General features: G+C 37.5%; 1 protein-coding gene across 2 annotated transcripts; it reads right to left on the minus strand.

Moving 5' to 3' along the window:
• Positions 1-1,090: 1,090 nt before the first annotated feature.
• atxn10 (ataxin 10) lies at positions 1,091-18,460 on the minus strand. Of its 2 annotated transcripts, none has more exons than XM_048156519.1 (11): positions 18,299-18,460; positions 17,828-18,019; positions 16,552-16,637; positions 16,371-16,467; positions 16,083-16,250; positions 15,887-15,967; positions 13,530-13,686; positions 12,746-12,854; positions 12,057-12,235; positions 5,865-5,928; positions 1,091-2,193 (listed from the first exon to the last, which is right to left on the minus strand). In XM_048156519.1, exons 1-11 carry the CDS (start codon positions 18,427-18,429, stop codon positions 2,009-2,011), a joined length of 1,449 nt encoding a protein of 482 aa, XP_048012476.1. In that variant the 5' UTR covers positions 18,430-18,460; the 3' UTR covers positions 1,091-2,008. The 2 variants fall into 2 exon arrangements, with proteins under 2 accessions (XP_048012476.1, XP_048012477.1); XM_048156520.1 differs by having other exon boundaries at positions 17,828-18,039; positions 18,299-18,423.
• Positions 18,461-19,939: the final 1,479 nt, after the last annotated feature.

Genomic DNA, 19,939 nt, shown 5'->3' on the forward strand with positions numbered 1-19,939 from the left:
ATGGCATTGATTCAACAAGGTGCTGGAAACATTCCACAGAGATGCTGACATGATCACATCACACAGTTGCTGCAGATTTGTTGGCTGCACCTCCATGATGTGAATCTTTCGTTCCACCACATCCCAAAAGTGCTCTGTTGGATTGAGATCTGGTGACTGTGGAGGCCATTTCATTACAGTCAACTCATTATCATGTTCAAGAAACCAGTTGGAAATGATTTGAGCTTTGTGACATGGTGTGTTGTCCTGCTGGAAGTAGCCATCAGAAGATGGGTATGCTGTGGACTATGTCCATAAAGGCATGGACATGGTCAGCAACAATTCTCAGGTAGGCTGTGGTGTTTAAACGATGCTCAATTGGTACTAAGGGGTTCAAAGTGTGTAAAGAAATTCTCCCCCACACCATTACACCACCAACACCAGCCTGAACCGTTTTTACAAGGCAGGATGGATCCATGCTTTCATGCCATTTACGCAAAATTCTGACCCTACCATCTGAACGTCCCGGCAGAGATTGAGACTCATCAGACCAGGCAATGTCTTCTGTTGTCCAATTTTGATGAGCCCGTTCAAATTGTATTCTCCGTTTCCTGTTCTTAGCTGACAGGAGAGACACCCGGTGTTGTCTTCTGCTGCTGTAGCCCATTTGCTTCAAGCTACGATGTGTTGTGCATTCAGAGATGCTCTTCTGTAGTGAGTGGTTATTTGGGAGACTGTTGCCTTTCTATCAGCTTGAACCACTCTGGTCATTCTCCTCTGACATCAACAAGGCATTTTCACCCATAGAACTGCCGCTCACTGGATATTTTCTCTTTTTCGGATTATTCTCTGTAAACCCTAGAGAAGGTTGTGTGCGAAAATCCCAGTAGACCAGCAGTTTCTGAAACACTCAGACCAGCCTGTCTGGCACCAACAACCATGCCACGTTCAAAGTCACTTAAATCACCTTTTGTCCCCATTCTGATGCTCAGTTTGAACTTAAGCAGATCACCCTGACCATGTCTACATGCCTAAATGTATTGAGTTGATTGGCTGATTACATATCTGCGTTAACGAGCAGTTGAACATGTGTACCTAATAAAGTTAATAATTCAAGTTTAGGGTTTTTTTAATGAATATAGAAATGAATACTATTTTGACAGTGAACACTTTTACATAAAATTATTTTTCACATAAAAATATTATCCACAAAATATTTTTCAACATTTAGAATAATAAATAGCAGTTTTCTGCAAGCATGGTTTGTCGGGCATGTTGCCTGTAGTAGGAGCTGGAGTTGCGCTGACTGCAGACTATAAACATGAGGGTGGAATTTCTCCATTGGTTAGAAATTCTCATATTATGAAATGTACACATAGGTAATTGCATTGTTTTTATTTTACTACAATAATTGCACTAAATTAAAGTGTTAAATAGACAATCCCACCATATCGTAATCTCCATCCATGCTACGCAGGAAGCTTGTCCGGACAAAAGTGGAATTGTTGAAATAGGATGGCTTTGTAAACAAACCTGATTTTTAAGCACAAAATCTTGAGAGAGCTTTCAAAAATAAGGATCTGATTCTCACGGCTATTCAGAGGCGAACTTTATGTGTACAGATCAAGAGGCGGCCTGGTCTCTATAAAATGCACTGAATTAGGGATTAACCTCTACTCCCTGTTGGTCACCAGAGTCTCTTTAGTGGCTGAAAAGCCAGGAAGACACGGTTCTCCTTGTTTCATAGGATTTGAATCCCACTTTGGGGGGGTTGGAATCAAAGACCACTAAATGCATCACAGACATCAGCATGAGTTCTCTGAGATAAGCTCCTCTGATTGATTTCCTCTTGTGTGGAGAACACAAAGCCCAGACCACCCCCTTGCGCACCAAACTACTGATTGGATATTTAATGACCCCAGTGTGTTTTGTGGGCATTTTAAGCAATCTCCAGAGTGTAATATAGCATAGTAAAGGGGTGTGGGGATGGGCATCCTGGGATAGCAGTCTCCCAGCTTCACTTAATCAACTATGGGTCCTTCTTTAGGGGCCTAAGGAGTAGATTGCCATCCCTTTCTTCCACTCTGAAGCCCATGTCCCTGAGCATTGTGTCATCTGCAACACCTTGTCTCCGAAGGCCTTGAATCAGCTTCTGATTCTCTAGGTTGTGTTCCAGGATGTTCCGGATGGCAAACACGGCCCACTGGCTTATGACTGGCAGGAATATTAAGGAAAGTTATTATATCAAAACAAATATTTAATCAAGAACAAAAACTAGATTGTAAATGTAAGTGGTACATTCCTGTGCAAACTCTCTCTGCAGGGGCTGTCGGCATGATGTTGCTATAAGGTTTCTAAGGTGTTTTTAGTAGTTTTAGGGCCAGATTTACTAAACAGGGCTAATTAGCGTGAGAGTGCAATTCCCCAAAAAAAAAAATGGCAATGGGAGTGGAAGGTTCTGAGCATGATCTACTGACAATGCGTCAAAAAAAAAAAAAAAAAAAGACACAGTCGGATCATTTCCATAATGACCAACGCAATCTACCAAGAGCAGCGCAAATTAGAGTCTGGTTTAAGACATGATTGTTTTGGGCGGTAAATAATGGCACAAATACCAGTAAAGTGACTATCACAAACCTTAGTAAATCACCTTGCATGATTCATTTAAATACTCTCCTCCCATAAATTTTGCGTCTGAAAAGGACACTCCTACAAATGCATATGCAATAAGGTCAACCTTTTCAGTGCTAATTTTTTACTTCATGTCTTCAGTAAATCCTGAAAGCACTTTTTTGATGCCAAGAAGGTTTTCGCTGGTGCAAGATATTAGTAAATCTGGCCCTTAATATGTTGCTATGAGGTTGTCAGGGTGTTCTTATTGGTTTCACACTGTCCCAAGCCCAAAAAGCCCAACCCCACAGTCTCCATGATATTCTGTTCTCTACATATGACTCAGGTCCCGACTTCAACATAATTAAGTTGGCTTGAAAAGCCAACTTACTGTTATGCTATTTTCTTCTGAGACAAAAATTTCTGACTCTAACTCCTCCTAGAGCTTTAACTCTACAAACTCCAAACTTGGCTCAGACCTTCAAACTGTTCTGACTTAGTGTGCTATATCTTTTCTAACTGATCCAACTTACGGTTTTCCTAAAAATGACTATTAAAGCTCGGGAAAGTCCCATTGACTTTCATTGACGGAATGTTCAAATGAGCCAAGACTTTCAAACTCCAACTGTTAAAATTCAAATTTAAACTACGGAAGCCCATTAGACTCAATAAAGCTGCCATTCTATGTACCATTTCTAATCCATTGAAACTCATTCAAACTCATAAACTCTATCTATCTATCTATCTATCTATCTATCTATCTATCTATCTATCTATCTATCTATCTATCTATCTATCTCATAGCAACCACTCAGAATAACATAGCAACCACCCAGAACACCATGGCAACCACCTAGCAACCACACAATCACCCTGGCAACATCCTAGAAACCAGTCCGAGTACCCTAGCAACTGCATAGCAACACCCTAGCAACCACCCAGAATACTTTAGCAACCGCATAGCAACACCCTAGCAACCACCCTGAGTACCCTAGCAACCTCATAGCAACACCTTAGCAACCACCCCGAGTACCCTAGCAACTGTATAGCAACACCCTAGCAACCACCCCGAATACCTTAGCAACACCTTAGTAACCACCCCAAGTACCTTAGCAACCACATAGCAAAACCTTAGCAACCACCTTGATTACCCTGACCTCTATCTATCTATCTATTTGTCTATCTATCTATCTAAACTACTAAACTAAAACTTTCAAACTGAAAACTTTTAAAATTGCTTCAAACTTTCTGGACCGTCTTTTTCAAGCCAACTTAAAGTTTGTCTTGACAAACTTTTTTCATCTAGTTCTAAAATATTCTTCACTCATTTTATAGCCACCAGTATGCAAATCTGATCATCAGAAAAGTAATAGGCAGCACACATCACTCCTTATTTAATGAAAAAGGTAAAGAGATGCATCATGTATCAGTATCATATTAGTTCTTGTCCGATATTAACTTCTTTTTTTTTTATTTATCGCTATTGACAGATACTTGATATTTAACTGTGCATGCTCATTTCCACCATTTTTACATTTTTAGATGCCATCATCTACAGCTCACTTAGAGTTAATCTTTAAAAATATTAAAAGCTATTGTGTTCTGCAATCTTTAGCAAATCCCGAAATTATTCATTTTTATTCTGTACATTATAATGTTGCGATGTCTAAATGTCCTTATAGTATTTAAAATTATTGATTTTAGTTTTAAGTGTTTTATTTTTTCATTCATTCTGACAAAATCGCCCATCACAAAAAATTAAAGGATTAGTCAGTTAAGCTTTTTCTGTAAGTTGAACAGGGAAGGCGTAGGACGTAGTGTAAGCATTTTGAACTCTGAGAGTTTTACACTTTCTTCGTAAGTTGAATATGAAATGCGGTCTGGTGGAAGCTAGATATTTTACTTTATATATATTCATAACTTGTTAAATATGGGTATTTTTCTTACACAAATGCACTGCTTCGCATCAGAAGGCCTTTATTAACCCCCTATGGGGTACATTTATGATGGATGGATGCACTTTCTTGAGCTTCAAACACGTTGGTCCCATTCACTGCCATTATAAAGCTTGAGGACGCATCAGGATATTTATTAATATAACTCTGATTGTGTTCATCTGAAAGAAGAAAGTCACCTAGGATGGCTTGAGGGTGAGTAAATCTTGGGGTTTTTGGGGGAATTTAATTTTAAAGTGAACTATAATCATTTAATTAATAAAATTAAAACAAAAAAAAAAATTATTTAGAGGTTGTTTAAATCCGTAACCCAAAGTATAAGCAATAATAACAGTGACACTACCAAAGAGACCTACGAAACATAAGCATAGGTGCATGTGAAATTTAAGGTAATATTCCTTGACCATTTATAAATATTTTGGCCATATCAGAAGTGAAGCTAGCATCACCAGGTCCAGCAACCACACTAAACAGTAAGCAAGGATGACAACTTCCTGAAGCAGTCAGGAAGCAGCATCCGGGAGGACACAAGCTCAGCTTAGTGGCTCATCCCCTTGTGAAAGAGCAGCTGGCACTGTGCCCTGCTTTCTCTAATACAGACCGGCAGTGATCGCTAGAGAATGAAAGCTTTTTTTTTTTTTTTTTTTTTTTAACAACAGTGCCAACATCAGTCAAGGAGCCTTTGGAAATACAGCTGTAACACATCAGATTGTCGTGTTATCAATGAACCGTTTCATATGGAACATATTTGGCAGGATGCAGGTCAACACTATAAAAATACAAAATGTCACTTCATTTCATTCAAGTGGTGATTTTCCACCCAGGATTTCAATCAAGTTTTCCAGAAAGTGTTGCACATCTATAAAACTGACTTCTGTCAACACCACAGAATTACTCATATATGCAATACCTACATTTAGCTTCATAAACTATTATGACTAGATATTTCACACAAGAAGACTGATGAGTGAGGGTTACAAAATGACCGTGAGTCAGCCCAATGGTTCCACCTCTCTGCAGGGGACGTTGCTAGGTGGAGGGACATGAAACCATTGGGCAAGGCGCTGGCTTTGCTCTAATAACATTTCAACTGCGTTTTCAACTTTGAACAAGCCACCAATCATTCAAACATCAAACAGTGTGGTAAAACCTCCATTAGTAATGGAATTTAAAGGGCTATTACAATGCTATTCACACTTTAGATAGCAATATCTTTGCATTTTTTGCGGCGGTTGTTACTAAACCAGAAAACGCTCATTAAACACACCACAAAAGCACAGAGTGAAAACAACAAGTGAATGGAGTCACGACCAAGGATACAGGGATTGTTGCTGTCAATGCTGCAGTTGTCCAGAATGAGAGCTATACCGTCCAGTTCTCTTACCTATAGGAGACAAATGGGAAAAAAATAAAAAAGGAAAATGGTCTTTAACATTGTGAGCCAGACTGGTCAGAAAACAATTACTTTCCATAGAGGAAAGTCCATGCGGTTAAGCTCTGGTTTGGCGCAGTCATACGGGTTTGCGCTGGTTTTCGTCACATGCAGTTTATAACTATACCGTACATTATCCTGAGTCCGTATCGTAACTCAAGAGCTACAGCGGTTGCCCTTTAACCACCTTGGTTCATTAAAAAAAAAAAAAGAATAAGAAAGAGGAGACATAAGCCATAGAACCCTGACAATTTTCTGCTGCTAATGACTAGCACGGCATTTGATTGAGAAAGTAATGCTAGCAATAAAATGAAGGAAAACTTATGTAACCGTACGCTTCGGCCACAGAATTAGTTTTGTTTGGCTATCCTCACATGTAGTACACTATTGCAGAAGCAGCATTTTAAGGCATTGGTGCTTCTGATGCAAAAGCTGTTCCAAAACTTAACTGTACTGCTACCTAAGATACCTTTTAGCAAATATATTTAAATACACTGCTCGGCCAAAAAAAAAAAAAGTTGCTGTTTAGATTTTAATAATCAAATAGTTAAGTCTATGAATGGATCATTATTTCAGTGATTATTACGTTTTTAGCATGTTATATTATGGGGTATTGTTTCAACAACACTGTTTGGAAGTTAGTCGGGCCGACACCAACAACAAACGTCTAACCAATCAGCATTAGGGGGCGTATGACAGTCGAGGAGAAAGAATGAGCAAAAAAAAAAAAAAAAAAAGGCAGAAAAAGAGATGATGAGACAATACAAAAGAGCTCAAAGGAATATCACTGGAATGAAGGTTTATGACTGGGCAAGCACTTTAGGACCAGCGTTAAAGGGTTAGTTCACCCAAAAATGAAAATTATGTCATTAATGACTCACCCTCATGTCGTTCCAAACCCGTAAGACCTCCGTTCATCTTCGGAACACAGTTTAAGATATTTTAGATTTAGTCCGAGAGCTTTCTGTCCCTCCATTGAAAATGTATGTACGGTATACTGTCCATGTCCAGAAAGGTAATAAAAACATCAAAGTAGTCCATGTGACATCAGTGGGTTAGTTAGAAGTTTTTGAAGCATCTAAAATACATTTTGGTCCAAAAATAACAAAAACTACGACTTTATTCAGCATTGTATTCTCTTCCGGAATCCTTACCATTGAATTGATTCCATTGAATTGATTCCACTGAATTGATTCCATTGAATCCTTACATCTGTCAGCGTTGGTAATGCACTTTTACATCGCTGTGGTTGTTTTTGGCGATTAGGACATCCGCGACATGCACACTTACGCACCATTTTAAAAAATATAGCAATACCATAATACAAACAATGTAGAATAGCTTGAGTACAGCGTGCGTCTCCGTCAGACTGTAAACGAAGCTCGGGCGCACCGGATAACACGTCAGCAGTGTCTTACATCAGCAGTGTCACTGCGGAGTCGTGAACCACACTCTGGAGCAGAAGGGGCCGGTAATGCACCAATAAGCCGGATGCCAACCGCCGTAAAACAGGAAAGAAGAAGAAGAAGCGGAGTCATGAACGCAGTTTGACAACAGACCCGGAAGAGAATACAATGCTGAATAAAGTCGCAGTTTTTGTTATTTTTGGACCAAAATGTATTTTCGATGCTTCAAAATGTCGCGGATGTCCTAATCGCCAAAAACAACCACGGCGACGTAAATGTGAATTACCAACGCCGACAGATGAAAGGATTCAATGGAATCAATTCAATGGAAAGGATTCCAGAAGAGAAGACAATGCTGAATAAAGTCGTAGTTTTTTGTTATTTTTGGACCAAAATGTATTTTCGATGCTTCAACAAATTCTAATTGACCCTCTGATGTCACATGGACAACTTTGATGTTGTTTTTATTACCTTTCTGGACAAGGACAGTATACTGTACATACATTTTCAATGGAGGGACAGAAAGCTCTCAAACTAAATCTAAAATATCTTAAACTGTGTTCTGAAGATGAACGGAGGTCTTACGGGTTTGGAACGACATGAGGGTGAGTCATTAATGACATAATTTTCATTTTTGGGTGAACTAAGCCTTTAATATTAGAAACACTTTCCAGGAGAGAGCTAAGCGGGAAGGCCTGAAAACAGACACAGAGGCAGCTTTGATTCCGCTTCACATGTGAGTAAAACAGGGTTTGAGTGTCATTGATTGTCTGGGGCTGCTGTGCTGTTGGCGACTAACAATGCGGGTCAGCTGTGATAAACAGACATCCACTCTCGCATTGCATGTGTAACAGTGGCCAGATAGTGAGAGTTGTGCAGGAAAACCACTGCTAGAGAATGCGATGTTTGGCGTCACTGGTAGTGCACTCGCCTTGCCTGCCAGCAGCAATGTTGAAAAAAATACATACCCCACCTTTAACCCTAAAAGATGAAGTGTGTAGCTTTTCATTTCTTAAACAACCATGTATGAAGAAGTATCATGGCCATATTCCAAGATGAAAATTGTGAAACTGTTATTGTGAAATAGCATCTCTGAGTCCTGACATTAATTTCATTTAAAGTCTTTGGGATGTGCTGCTGAAGTAGACTTTACATAGTGCTCACCTCTTGCATTGTCGACACAAGATGTTTACCAAAAATGGCTGTACTTCTTGATGGAAATAACATCACAACATTTATTTCCATCAAGAGGTGCATCAGTTTTTGCAAGAGCATATTTTAAATACAGCAACATACCAATAGAAATAGTTCAGATTAATTATTATAAAAATTGATAATATAAAAATAATTGATTATTTTATCTAATATTTGTTCTTGCCATTAGCATTAGCAACATGGTAACGATAAACTGTTGAAATTAATTGAGTCTCATCTTCAAGTGCTATTGTGTGGCATGTGGGGAGCTACTTTTTACGTTGAGCTGTTAAAATTGGTAATTTATGAGCAGAGTTGGGTTGCTCTAAAAAAGTAATTAATTACTAGCTACTAATTATATCTTCAACAGTGTAATTAGATTAATGTACTAATTACTCTCTCTAAAAAGTATTGGATTACTTATTACTAGTTACTTTCTAAATCCCATATCAACTTTAACCAGTTGAACAATACAAGGATAGACAGGAAACTGCTCTTTTAATTCTTTCAAATAAACAATATACAATTGCATTAATTTTTTTTGAACTGACCAATGTGTGTAAGGGAGAAGGTTACATTAAAAACATATTAGACTTTGACTTTTGATGTTAAATCCACTATTGTTTTATACAGAATTGTTCTTGAATCTATACAGTTTTTAATGCAATTACATCAGAAGTAACTAGGGGTGTAATGATACCCTCATGTCATGATTGGATACATATCACAATACTGAACTCATGACATGATATTATTGCAATACTCCAAGAAATATGGTAAAAGGTTCATATATATTCATAAAGCTGAAAATACAGAATTATTTTAGACGAGTATGCTTGCACTCTATCACTGACTAGATATACTAGATATACTGGTAACATAAGACATTTGGCATTTTCAGGACCCTCAAATATTCCCCCATTGCATTATTATACATTATATTCAACAATATATATAGTAATTTAATGTAGTACTGACACTAAAACTGTGTAAACTTGAATTTTTTCCTCACACAGTAATTTTTAGTTTGGGTGAACTATACTTAATACATATAGTCACTATCCTCGATACATATTGTTGCATTTTTGTATTGTGATATATTGTGACACTATATTGTTACACCTTTAGAAGTAACTGTAATTAAATTACAAAAAAAAAAAAATTAAAGGTGCCATCGAATTGAAAATTTAATTTACCCTTGGCATAGTTAAATAACAAGAGTTCAGTACATGGAAATGACATACAGTGAGTCTCAAACTCCATTGTTTCCTCCTTCTTACATAAACCTCATTTGTTTAAAAGACCTCCGAAGAACAGGCGAATCTCAACATAACACAGACTGTTACGTATGCATATGCCAGCCCATGTTCAAGGCATTACACAAGGGCAGCCAGTATTAACGTCTGGATGTGCACAGCTGAATCAACAGACTAGGAAAGCAAGTAAGGACAACAGCGAAAAATGGCAGATGGAGCGATAATAACTGACATGATCCATGATAACATGATATTTTTAGTGATATTTGTAAATTGTCTTTCTAAATGTTTCATTAGCATGTTGCTAATGTACTGTTAAATGTGGTTAAAGTTACCATCGTTTCTTACTGTATTCACGGAGACGAGAGCCGTCGCTATTTTCATTTTTAAACACTTGCAGTCTGTATAATGCATAAACACAACTTCATTCTTTATAAATCTCTCCAACAGTGTAGCATTATCCGTTAGCCACAGAGCACAGCCTCAAACTCATTCAGAATCAAATGTAAACATCCAAATAAACAGCGTTTATTTGAGGGTTGAGGGTTATTTGAGGGTTATATTAGCTGTGTGAACTTTGTTTATGCTGTGATAGAGTCGAGAGCTCGGGAGGGGGCGGAGAGCGCGCGATTTAAAGGGGCCGCAGCTTGAATCGGTGCATTTCTAATGATGCCTCAAAATAGGCAGTTAAAAAAATTAATTAAAAAAATCTATGGGGTATTTTGAGCTGCAACTTCACAGACACATTCAGGGGACACCTTAGACTTATATTACATCTTGTAAAAAACCTTCGATGGCACCTTTAAGAGTAATCCCTTACTTTACTCCTTCAAGGGAAAAGTAATTAAATTACAGTAATTAGATTACTTAGTAATTAATTACACCCAACACTGTTAATGAGGTTCCATGACAAGGACGATGCTAACTTGGGGGGCATTACACAGAATCTGACAAGGCAGTAAATTTGGAAAAAGAAACAAATTTCTAGAGTGTACAGACATGATTATAAAAAGAGTAACTTTTTAAACTTAAGAATCACATTTTTAACTCACTTACATACAAAAGCAATGGAAAAGCAACGCAGTGGAATACAAAAACGTGTTCTGTGTGAACAACCCATTAGAAAGCAGCAATGGGAGCAGTAGGCAGTGAAGGTGCTCACAAGGTTTTAGAACAGCGTGTTGGTCAAAAAGTGAGGGTGCAGGCTGGGGGAGACTTGCTATTGTTTTTTGACCTTTGAACTCTCAGTTGTGTGCTTTGACCTTATTTAAGAGGGCTGGTACTAGGTTCTCCTCTGTGCTGATTGAAGGGGACAGACCTGAAAGGATGAAAATCCCTCCATGGCAGGAGGCTGCTTACAAGGGAATTCATTAAAAAGAAAAAAAAGGAGAAAGGGAACAAAGTGTTCCCAAAAGATTTGGGGAAGAAATGAGATGATACAAGCATGAAATTCAGATTGGTTCTCAAGCCTTTATCTACCAGCGTTAATCCCCTGATTAGTTTTCAAGGAGGGATCTTCCACAAACAAAAAGCCCAGGCCTGGCTTGATGGACAGCACGCAAGGCTCTAAACCACAGTATTGTTAATGTGTTTACCACGACTGGGTTGTGCCGTCCGTTGATCAGTGCATTACTGGACTTGGCTGCAAGCTCTATGGTGTTAGTTTCATCACTCATTGCCAACACATTCCTTAACATTCCAACGAGTCATCAGATAGAAATCACAGGAGGGGAAGTATAAAAGATGATTTCCATGATTTATGCTAAATACTTCCTTCCCTTGGCAATTGCATTGACTATTTCAGCTTTTTTTAAACTATCAATCAGTTCTGTTTTATTGATGAGTTGCAAGAAAGGTGGAGTCAAGCAAAAACTCCATCAAAAAAAATAAAATAAAAATTATATACACATATGAAGCCTCTAAGTGCTATCCGAAATTTTCTTCTAAAATGCAGTTTGTTGCATATGCTGACCCCGTCCACTGCTGAAAGCGCCAACAGTACACACAATAATATTTATAATTCATATATTTATAAATTGATATATTTAGACTTATATAATTGGTTTCTTTTTTATTTTTACCACCTAAATACATATAGGTTTGGAAAATATGCACATCTCTAAAAGCATGACTGCACTTTCCATATCTGCAAAACCTCATATTTATACACCATAAACATACACACATATATACAATAAATTCCAGGAGTTATTGTGTGCTGTACCTTGTCCTGGTTGACAATGTGGCCGTGACACAGGTTACCAATGAGTCGAATGAGTTGGGCTTTGAAACCAAACACAGGGTGGGTGTCGGCGCCCCCTGGCCTTGTCAAGGAGAAATCGTGTGCTGCAGTGAACACATTTTTACTGGTTTTGCCTAGTAAGTGGACTTCTTTCAAGAGATCTGGGGATGACAGAGAAGATATTAAGAGAATTTACACATTACATACAAGATGAGAGTGAAAGAGACAAAAAAGAGAGAGAAATGCATGCTTAAGGTGTGACATCAGAGCTGGACGGATGACAGGAGAGTCTGTGAGGAATGTAGATTGTGTCTGTCTGCAGTGAGCTGTGACCTGTCAGAGGTGTCGGTTTCATACAGCGCCCCACTGAAATGGCTGCTATGTGTTTTAAATGGGAAAGGTGGGAAAAGCATATAGGGGTGTGTGGTAAATTTGTCGGTTTAGTTTATCATCTGCAAAATGAACAGTATGAGGGATAGTGAGCTCAGCCACATGTTTTCAAGACAAGAGACTTTTTAAAGTGAGTATGCACCAAAACAAATATTTTGCATCTTCATTTCATGGCAAAGGCTTGATAATTTCCCATGGTTTTTGTGTATTCACATTAAGAATGCATTAAGATTTTTATCTCCAACAAAAGCAAAAGCATTTCGCCAGTACTCCACATTTACCGACTGTTGCGCTCAGAAGGCCAGCGTGATCCTGCAGGGCCATAAACTCTTTGCAGTCAGAGGTCATCTCACAAAGGATGTCTAAAAGCCTGATGACGACCATAGCCGCCTACAAATGCAAAACATATACTTAGCTTAGTATATCTTCTATAAAATGTACACTACAGTTCAAAGGTTTGGGGTCTGTAAGATTTTTGTAAGGCTTTTGAAAGAAGTTTCTTATGCTCACCAAAGCTGTATTTATTTGATCAAAAATACAATAATATTTTTTAATATCATTACAATATAAAACAATTTAATTGTGCAACAATGTAATTTATTTCTGAAATGAAGCTGAATTTATTTCTGCTTAATATTTTTGTGGAAACCATGATACATTTTTCAGGATACTTAGAAGAACAGAAAGCATTTATTTGAAATACAATTTTTTGTAACATTATAAAGGTCTTTACTGTCACTTTTGATCAATTTAATACGTCCTTCCTGAGTAAATCCATTACCAGCAATTTCTTTAAAAAGTAAAAATAAAAATCTTACTGATGCCAAAAATTTAAACAGTAGGTTATACTATGTATACTAACTATTTTCATGTTGTGGCCTTTAATCAACAGATGGCAGATAATAAAAATCTATACTATTAAAAAATAAAACAGAACAGGCTAAAAACCAAAAATCAATACCAACATCCATAATATTGACCATGATCTGATATGACCCCAATACTCTGTAGTATTACATGCTAATATGAAGAGGTGCAGTATGGGCATTGCAGATAAAAACCGACCTGATCATCAGATGATTCAGAGCTCAGAGTGAGAACAGCTCTGCAGTGATCAGTGAAGCAGGAAGCCAGGAACTGAGCTACACTCAGAGGCATTAAACAGTCCTTCTCCTCCTCAACAGCACCAAGCTGTGCTAATATCAGCTCCAATAGTGTGAGCCTGTTAATATTAACACATATAATGTTATTTAAATAGATGCATTAATTCTTATAGCCCATTTTACTGTGCTTTAAAGGATTAGTTCACTTTAAAATGAAAATTACCACAAGCTTTACTCACCCTCAAGCCATCCTAGGTGTATTTGACCTTCTTCTTTCTGATGAACACAATCGGAGATATATTAATAAATATCTTGATGCATCCAAGCTTTATAATGGCAGTGAACGGGACCAACGAGTTTGAGCTGAAGAAAGTGCATCCATCCATCATAAAAGTACTCCACATGGTTCCAGGGGGTTAATAAAGGCGTTCAATGCGTTTGTGTAAGAAAAATATCCATATTTAACAAGTTAAAAAGTAAAATGATGTTGCATCAGTTACACTTTTTTCATAAGTTGAATAGGGAAGGCGTAGGACGTAGCATAAGCGTTTTGAACTGCGAGAGGTGTTACACTTTCTTTGTGAGGTTAAATACAGAAGGCGGTCTGGAGGAAGCTACATATTTTACTTTATAACTTACACAAACGCATCGCTTCACTTCAGAAGGCCTTTATTAACCCCCAGAGCCGTGTGGAGTACATTTATGATGGATGGATGCACTTTCTTGAGCTTCATACTCGTTGGTCCCGTTCACTGCTATTATAAAGCTCGGATGCGTCAGAATATTTATTAATATAACTCCGATTGTGTTCATCAGAAAGAAGAAAGTCATATACACCTAGGATGGCTTGAGGGTGAGTAAAGGGTAATTTTCTTTATAAAGTCAACTAATTCTTTAAAGGTGCCCTAGATTCAAAATTTGAATTTACCTTGGCATAGTTGAAAACAAGAGTTCAGTACATGGAAAAGACATACATTGAGTTTCAAACTCCATTGCTTTCTCTTTCTTATGTAAATCTCATTTGTTTAAAAGACTTCTGGAAAACACGCGGATCTCAACATAACACCGACTGTTACGTAACAGTCGGGGTGTACGCCCCAATATTTGCATATGCCAGCCCATGTTCCCAACATTATGAAAGGCATTAGACAAGGGCAGCCAGTAACGTCTGGATCTGCACAGGTGAATCAACAGACTAGGTAAGCAAGAACAACAGCGAAAATGGCAGATGGAGCAATAATAACTGACATGATCCATTATAGCATGATATTTTTATTAAAGTTTATTTTTTTATTAAAGTTACCATCGTTTCTTACTGAATTCACGGAGACAAGAGCCGCCGCTATTTTTATTTTTAAACACTTGCAGTCTGTATAATTCATAAACACAACTTCATTCTTTATAAATCTCTCCAACAGTGTAGCATTAGCCGTTAGCCACGGAGCACAGCCTCAAACTCATAGAGAATCAAATATAAACATCAAAATAAATACTTTACTCAAATAATTCGAAGCATGCATACAGCATGCATGACGAACATCTTGTAAAGATCCATTTGAGGGTTATATTAGCTGTGTGAACTTTGTAAATGTGCTGTAATATAATCGAGAGCTCGTGTGGCAGGGAGCACGCGAATTAAAGGGGCGGCGCTCTGAAAAAATCAGTGCATAGTTAATGATGCCCCAAAATAGGCAGTTAAAAAAATTAATTTAAAAAAATCTATGGGGTATTTTGAGCTGAAACTTCACAGACACATTCAGGGGACACCTTAGACTTATATTACATCTTGTGAAAAAGCATTCTTGGGCACCTTTAAGAGTGATGCTTTGGCTCTGTTCCAAACCCTAGTGAGCTGTCCTGCTGTCTGTATAGGGAATTACCAAAATGGAACCTCATTGGCTTTGGAATTGGAATTAATTTGAATATTTTTAATAGATAATTGTACACCGAAAGTACAGAAGTGTGCTAAAAAAGTGTATTTTTAAATTACGTAATGTGACTTTTTTATTTTGATATTTTATAGCTGCCATCGCTGAGTTCCTCACAATGCAATCTGGGATTGTCTTATCCATGAAGGATAAGATCTTCGAATTTTAGGTATTTAAAAAATTGTTATTTAAAAGGCTGCCTATTATTTGGAACAACCTATGTTGCCTAAAATGCCGTCTAGCTATGCAGCTCACTAGAAACTGTAACAAAGAGTTTAAATAAATAAATAAAAAAACACTGACTCAAATCATCCAAGAGTTAAATCTCAGTACTGTGATGCACTGACCTAGATATAAGTATCTCATTTCCATGCAATAACTGAGTTTTTACCTTGCATCATTGGTCATTTCGGTGTACATTTTCCTAATAAGCTCTGATGACTTGAGGAAATGTTGTGTTGCAATAAAGATCCTGTAAGCAGAGTAATACATGACCAAAACAGGATATAAAATAGGTCTAGATGACAGATGAGCTTGTTCCAAATTTGTTTCATTGAAAACGAATCAAAACAAATTACAAATCTTACGTCCACTCCACATCAGGCAAGGTCCTGCACAAGTCCATGATCTTCAGGGACAATTTAAGCTGCTGCGTGTCTTTAACTAGCTGCTGCGTCTTGTGTTCATCCAGACAAGTGTGGATCACCATACACGTGTATGAAACGGCTTTCTCATCTGGGAGCTCCAAAAGGTCCCTTTAAAGAGATAAGAAGCGGTTCCAAAAAAGTAGCATATCACTAAATGAACAGTGAACACATTTTTGACTGACATTATAAGAAATGCACCAGCGGCCATCTGACCATAAATTAACTCACCGAAAGATATGTGGGAAACCAAGCTCCCAGATGTCATCTTTGCAGAGCTGGTTTCCAACGGCAATGTTACCAAGAAACTGAACACCACATCGAAGTGCTGCCAAAAGAGAAAGATTACATTGATTTATCTGCCTGAGAGGAGAAGATACTTTAGATTTGAACTGAAACACTTGAAACCCACCATCATAAATGTCATTTGAACCTCCTGATGAAATCTTCAGGAGTTTAGCCAAAATCTCAAAAGATAGCTTGATAGAGCCTAGATCTCTGTGGAGATAAAAACGTTTTTCATCTTGTTATAAAACCCACAGCCCACAGTCATATTCCTAAACTATTAACGATTATGATGTTATAAACAGAACACAATAAAAATTTGAGAATACTTAGGGTTTTAAAAAACATAAATCACAGTTATGACATAAAATGAAGAAACTCTTTATTTCTATGCCACTAATCAAATTTTTACTCTTTGTACAGATGGTCAGATGTTCAAATCAGATCAAACTTGTGGAGTTCATGCAGCTTGAATGCTGCTGTCATTCATTTGAGGACATGAAATATTAAAGGATTAGTGCTCTTTCAAATAAAAATTTCCTGATAATTTACACACCCCCTGTCATCCAAGATGTTCATGTCTTTCTTTCTTCAGTCGAAAAGAAATTAAGGTTTTTTGATGGAAACATTCCAGGATTCTCCTTATAGTGGACTTCAATGGCCTCCAAACGGTTGAAGGTCAAAATGACAGCTTCAGTGCAGCTTCAAAGAGCTTTAAACGATACCAGAGAAGGAATAAGGGTCTTATCTAGCGAAACGATCGGTCATTTTTGAAAAAAATACAACTACATATGCTTTATAAACACAAGTGATGGCCTTGTACATGCTTCCGCTTACTGTATTCCTCAAAAACCTTACGCTATATGTCCTACGCCTTCCCTATACTAAAAACCGGAACTGGCGCCGCGTTCGTTTCGTAAGTTGACCGATCGTTACGCTAGATAAGACCCTTATTCCTCGTCTGGTGTCGTTTAAAGCCCTTTGAAGCTGCACTGAAACTGTAATTTTGACCTTCAACCGTTTGGAGGCCATTGAAGTCCACTATAAGGAGAATCCTGGAATGTTTTTTTCAAAAACCTTAATTTCTTTTTGACTGCAGAAAGAAGGACATGGACATCTTGGATGACAGGGGGTGTGTAAATTATCAGGAAATTTTTATTTGAAAGAGCACTAATCCTTTAAGAAATTAGATTTTTATTTCTCTATGTTATAATATAATTGAGTGTCATTGAAGGCACCTATAAATAAAGTTATTATTGTTGTTTTTATTTACATATCACATTTTGGTGAAATATTCAAATTGTACTCAAATTGTTATGCCAGTGATCTCATTTGAAATGAAATATGAAATGAAATGAGGCTTCTGTATTAGCAGTATCAGACTTTTTGGACTCCATTACTACCTCAGACAGCACTGGTTTTGAGTGCACTGCACACAGGCATTTCTGTGCGCTCTGAAACACTCTGCGGTGAGTTTATAGCACAGAGATCCTTCTTCCTGTGAATCCATCTCCTCAGTCAAATGATGAAAATCCACATAAAGTCTTGACAGCACTGCATAGAGGTTTCCAAGAGCCTCCCTGTCAGCACTGTTTCTAAAACGAAACAGCACAAACTGTGATAGTAAATATTTTATTAGATGAAAATGTTTGGCAGTTCATGCATCTTGTCGTTTCCTTTATAAACAATTAATGTATGTGTCAGAAAACTGGTTTGTGTGTAAGTGGCTGTGGTGATGATACAGAGACTAAGAGGTTGTTATGTATCTCATTATAAGCAAAATAATTTTTTGTAAGTTATAGAAATGTATGCAACAAACATGCTCTGCTGTCACATAAAATTAAACACACACGTTTCTATTCATTGTGTGGTACCTGAGCTGCTCATCCCGTAAAGCCTTCGTCACAGTTTGCAAAGTTGTAAGATGGGTGTTTGTAAGTTTTTCTTTGGCTATTTCACAGAGAGCGCTGTTAATGTTCTGCATGCTGTCACTGGAGGCTGCCATCAACACACGCGCAAGTAAACATGGACCTTTACTTCCGCCTACCGGCTGCACGAGGTTTCAAAATAAAAGCCAGCAATTTCTGCTCATATTCTTTAAAGGGTTAGTTCACCCAAAAATGAAAATTCTGTCATTTATTACTCACCCTCGTGCCGTTTCACATCCGTAAGACCTTCGTTAATCTTCAGAACACAAATTAAGATATGTTTTGTTGAAATCCGATGGCTCAGTGAGGCCTGCATAGCCAGCAATGACATTTATTCTCTCAAGATCCATTAATGTACTAAAAACATATTTAAATCAGTTCATGTGAGTACAGTGGTTCAATATTATATTATAAAGCGACGAGAATATTTTTGGGGCGCCAAAAAAAAAAAAAAAAAAACACGACTTATTTAGTAATGGCCGATTTCAAAACACTGCTTCATGAAGCTTCGGAGCATAATGAATCAGTGTATCGAATCATGATTCGGATCGTGTGTCAAACTGCCAAACTGCTGAAATCACGTGACTTTGGCGCTCCGAACAGCTGATTCGACACGCTGATTCATAACGCTCCAAAGCTTCCTGAAGCCGTGTTTTGAAATTGGCCATCACTAAATAAGTCGTTATTTTGGAGGGTTTTTGGGGCACCAAAAATATTCTCATCGCTTTATAATAATAATATTGAGCCACTGTACTCACATGAACTGATTTAAATATGTTTTTAGTACCTTTATGGATCTTGAGAGAGGAAAATGTCAAGTTGCTGGCTAAGGCCACACTGAGCCATCGGATTTCAACAAAAATATCTAAATTTGTGTTCCGAAGATTAACGAAGGTCTTATGGGTGTGGAACAGCATGAGGGTGAGTAATAAATGACAGAATTTTCATTTCTGGGTGAACTAACCCTTTAAAATCTATATAATTTGAAAGAAACATACGAGCATCTGAACTGTATTTGAGAAACCCTCTTAATCTTTGTGAAAGCATTTAATTTCAGAAAAAGCTGACTGTCAAGATATTGTCATGAGCTATTAATAGATAGATAGATAGATAGATAGATAGATAGATAGATAGATAGATAGATAGATAGATAGATAAACATGTGCTTACTATAGGGTTAGTATTAGGAATAGTGTTTTTGTAGTTTTGTTATGACTACAGTAAATACATGAACATATGTAAAAAGGACACTGTAAAATAAAATGTTACTAAAGAATTTTGCTAAAAATCACTGAATATTAATTTAATAGACTATTTAATGGCAATTTTGACATTGCTGTATGATTTCCATTATTCCTTACAGTCAAGGATGTCAAGAACTGCAAAAATGAGTGTCACTCTGCTACAAATAGCACAAACAGTAACTACGGGATTAGAGAATGGATCCAAAGACACATGAAAACATTTTTTTTTAGTTCTGATTTTATGCCATCGCTCGTGCTCCTCTGAAAAACACTCTGTGAAGTTACGCTGATTGAATCCGATCCTGAGAGGACAGACTGAATGTTTGTGATGATGCCTAAACAT

The sequence above is a fragment of the Megalobrama amblycephala genome, linkage group LG14 (genome assembly GCF_018812025.1).
Source record: "Megalobrama amblycephala isolate DHTTF-2021 linkage group LG14, ASM1881202v1, whole genome shotgun sequence".
NCBI classification, from domain to species: domain Eukaryota; kingdom Metazoa; phylum Chordata; class Actinopteri; order Cypriniformes; family Xenocyprididae; genus Megalobrama; species Megalobrama amblycephala.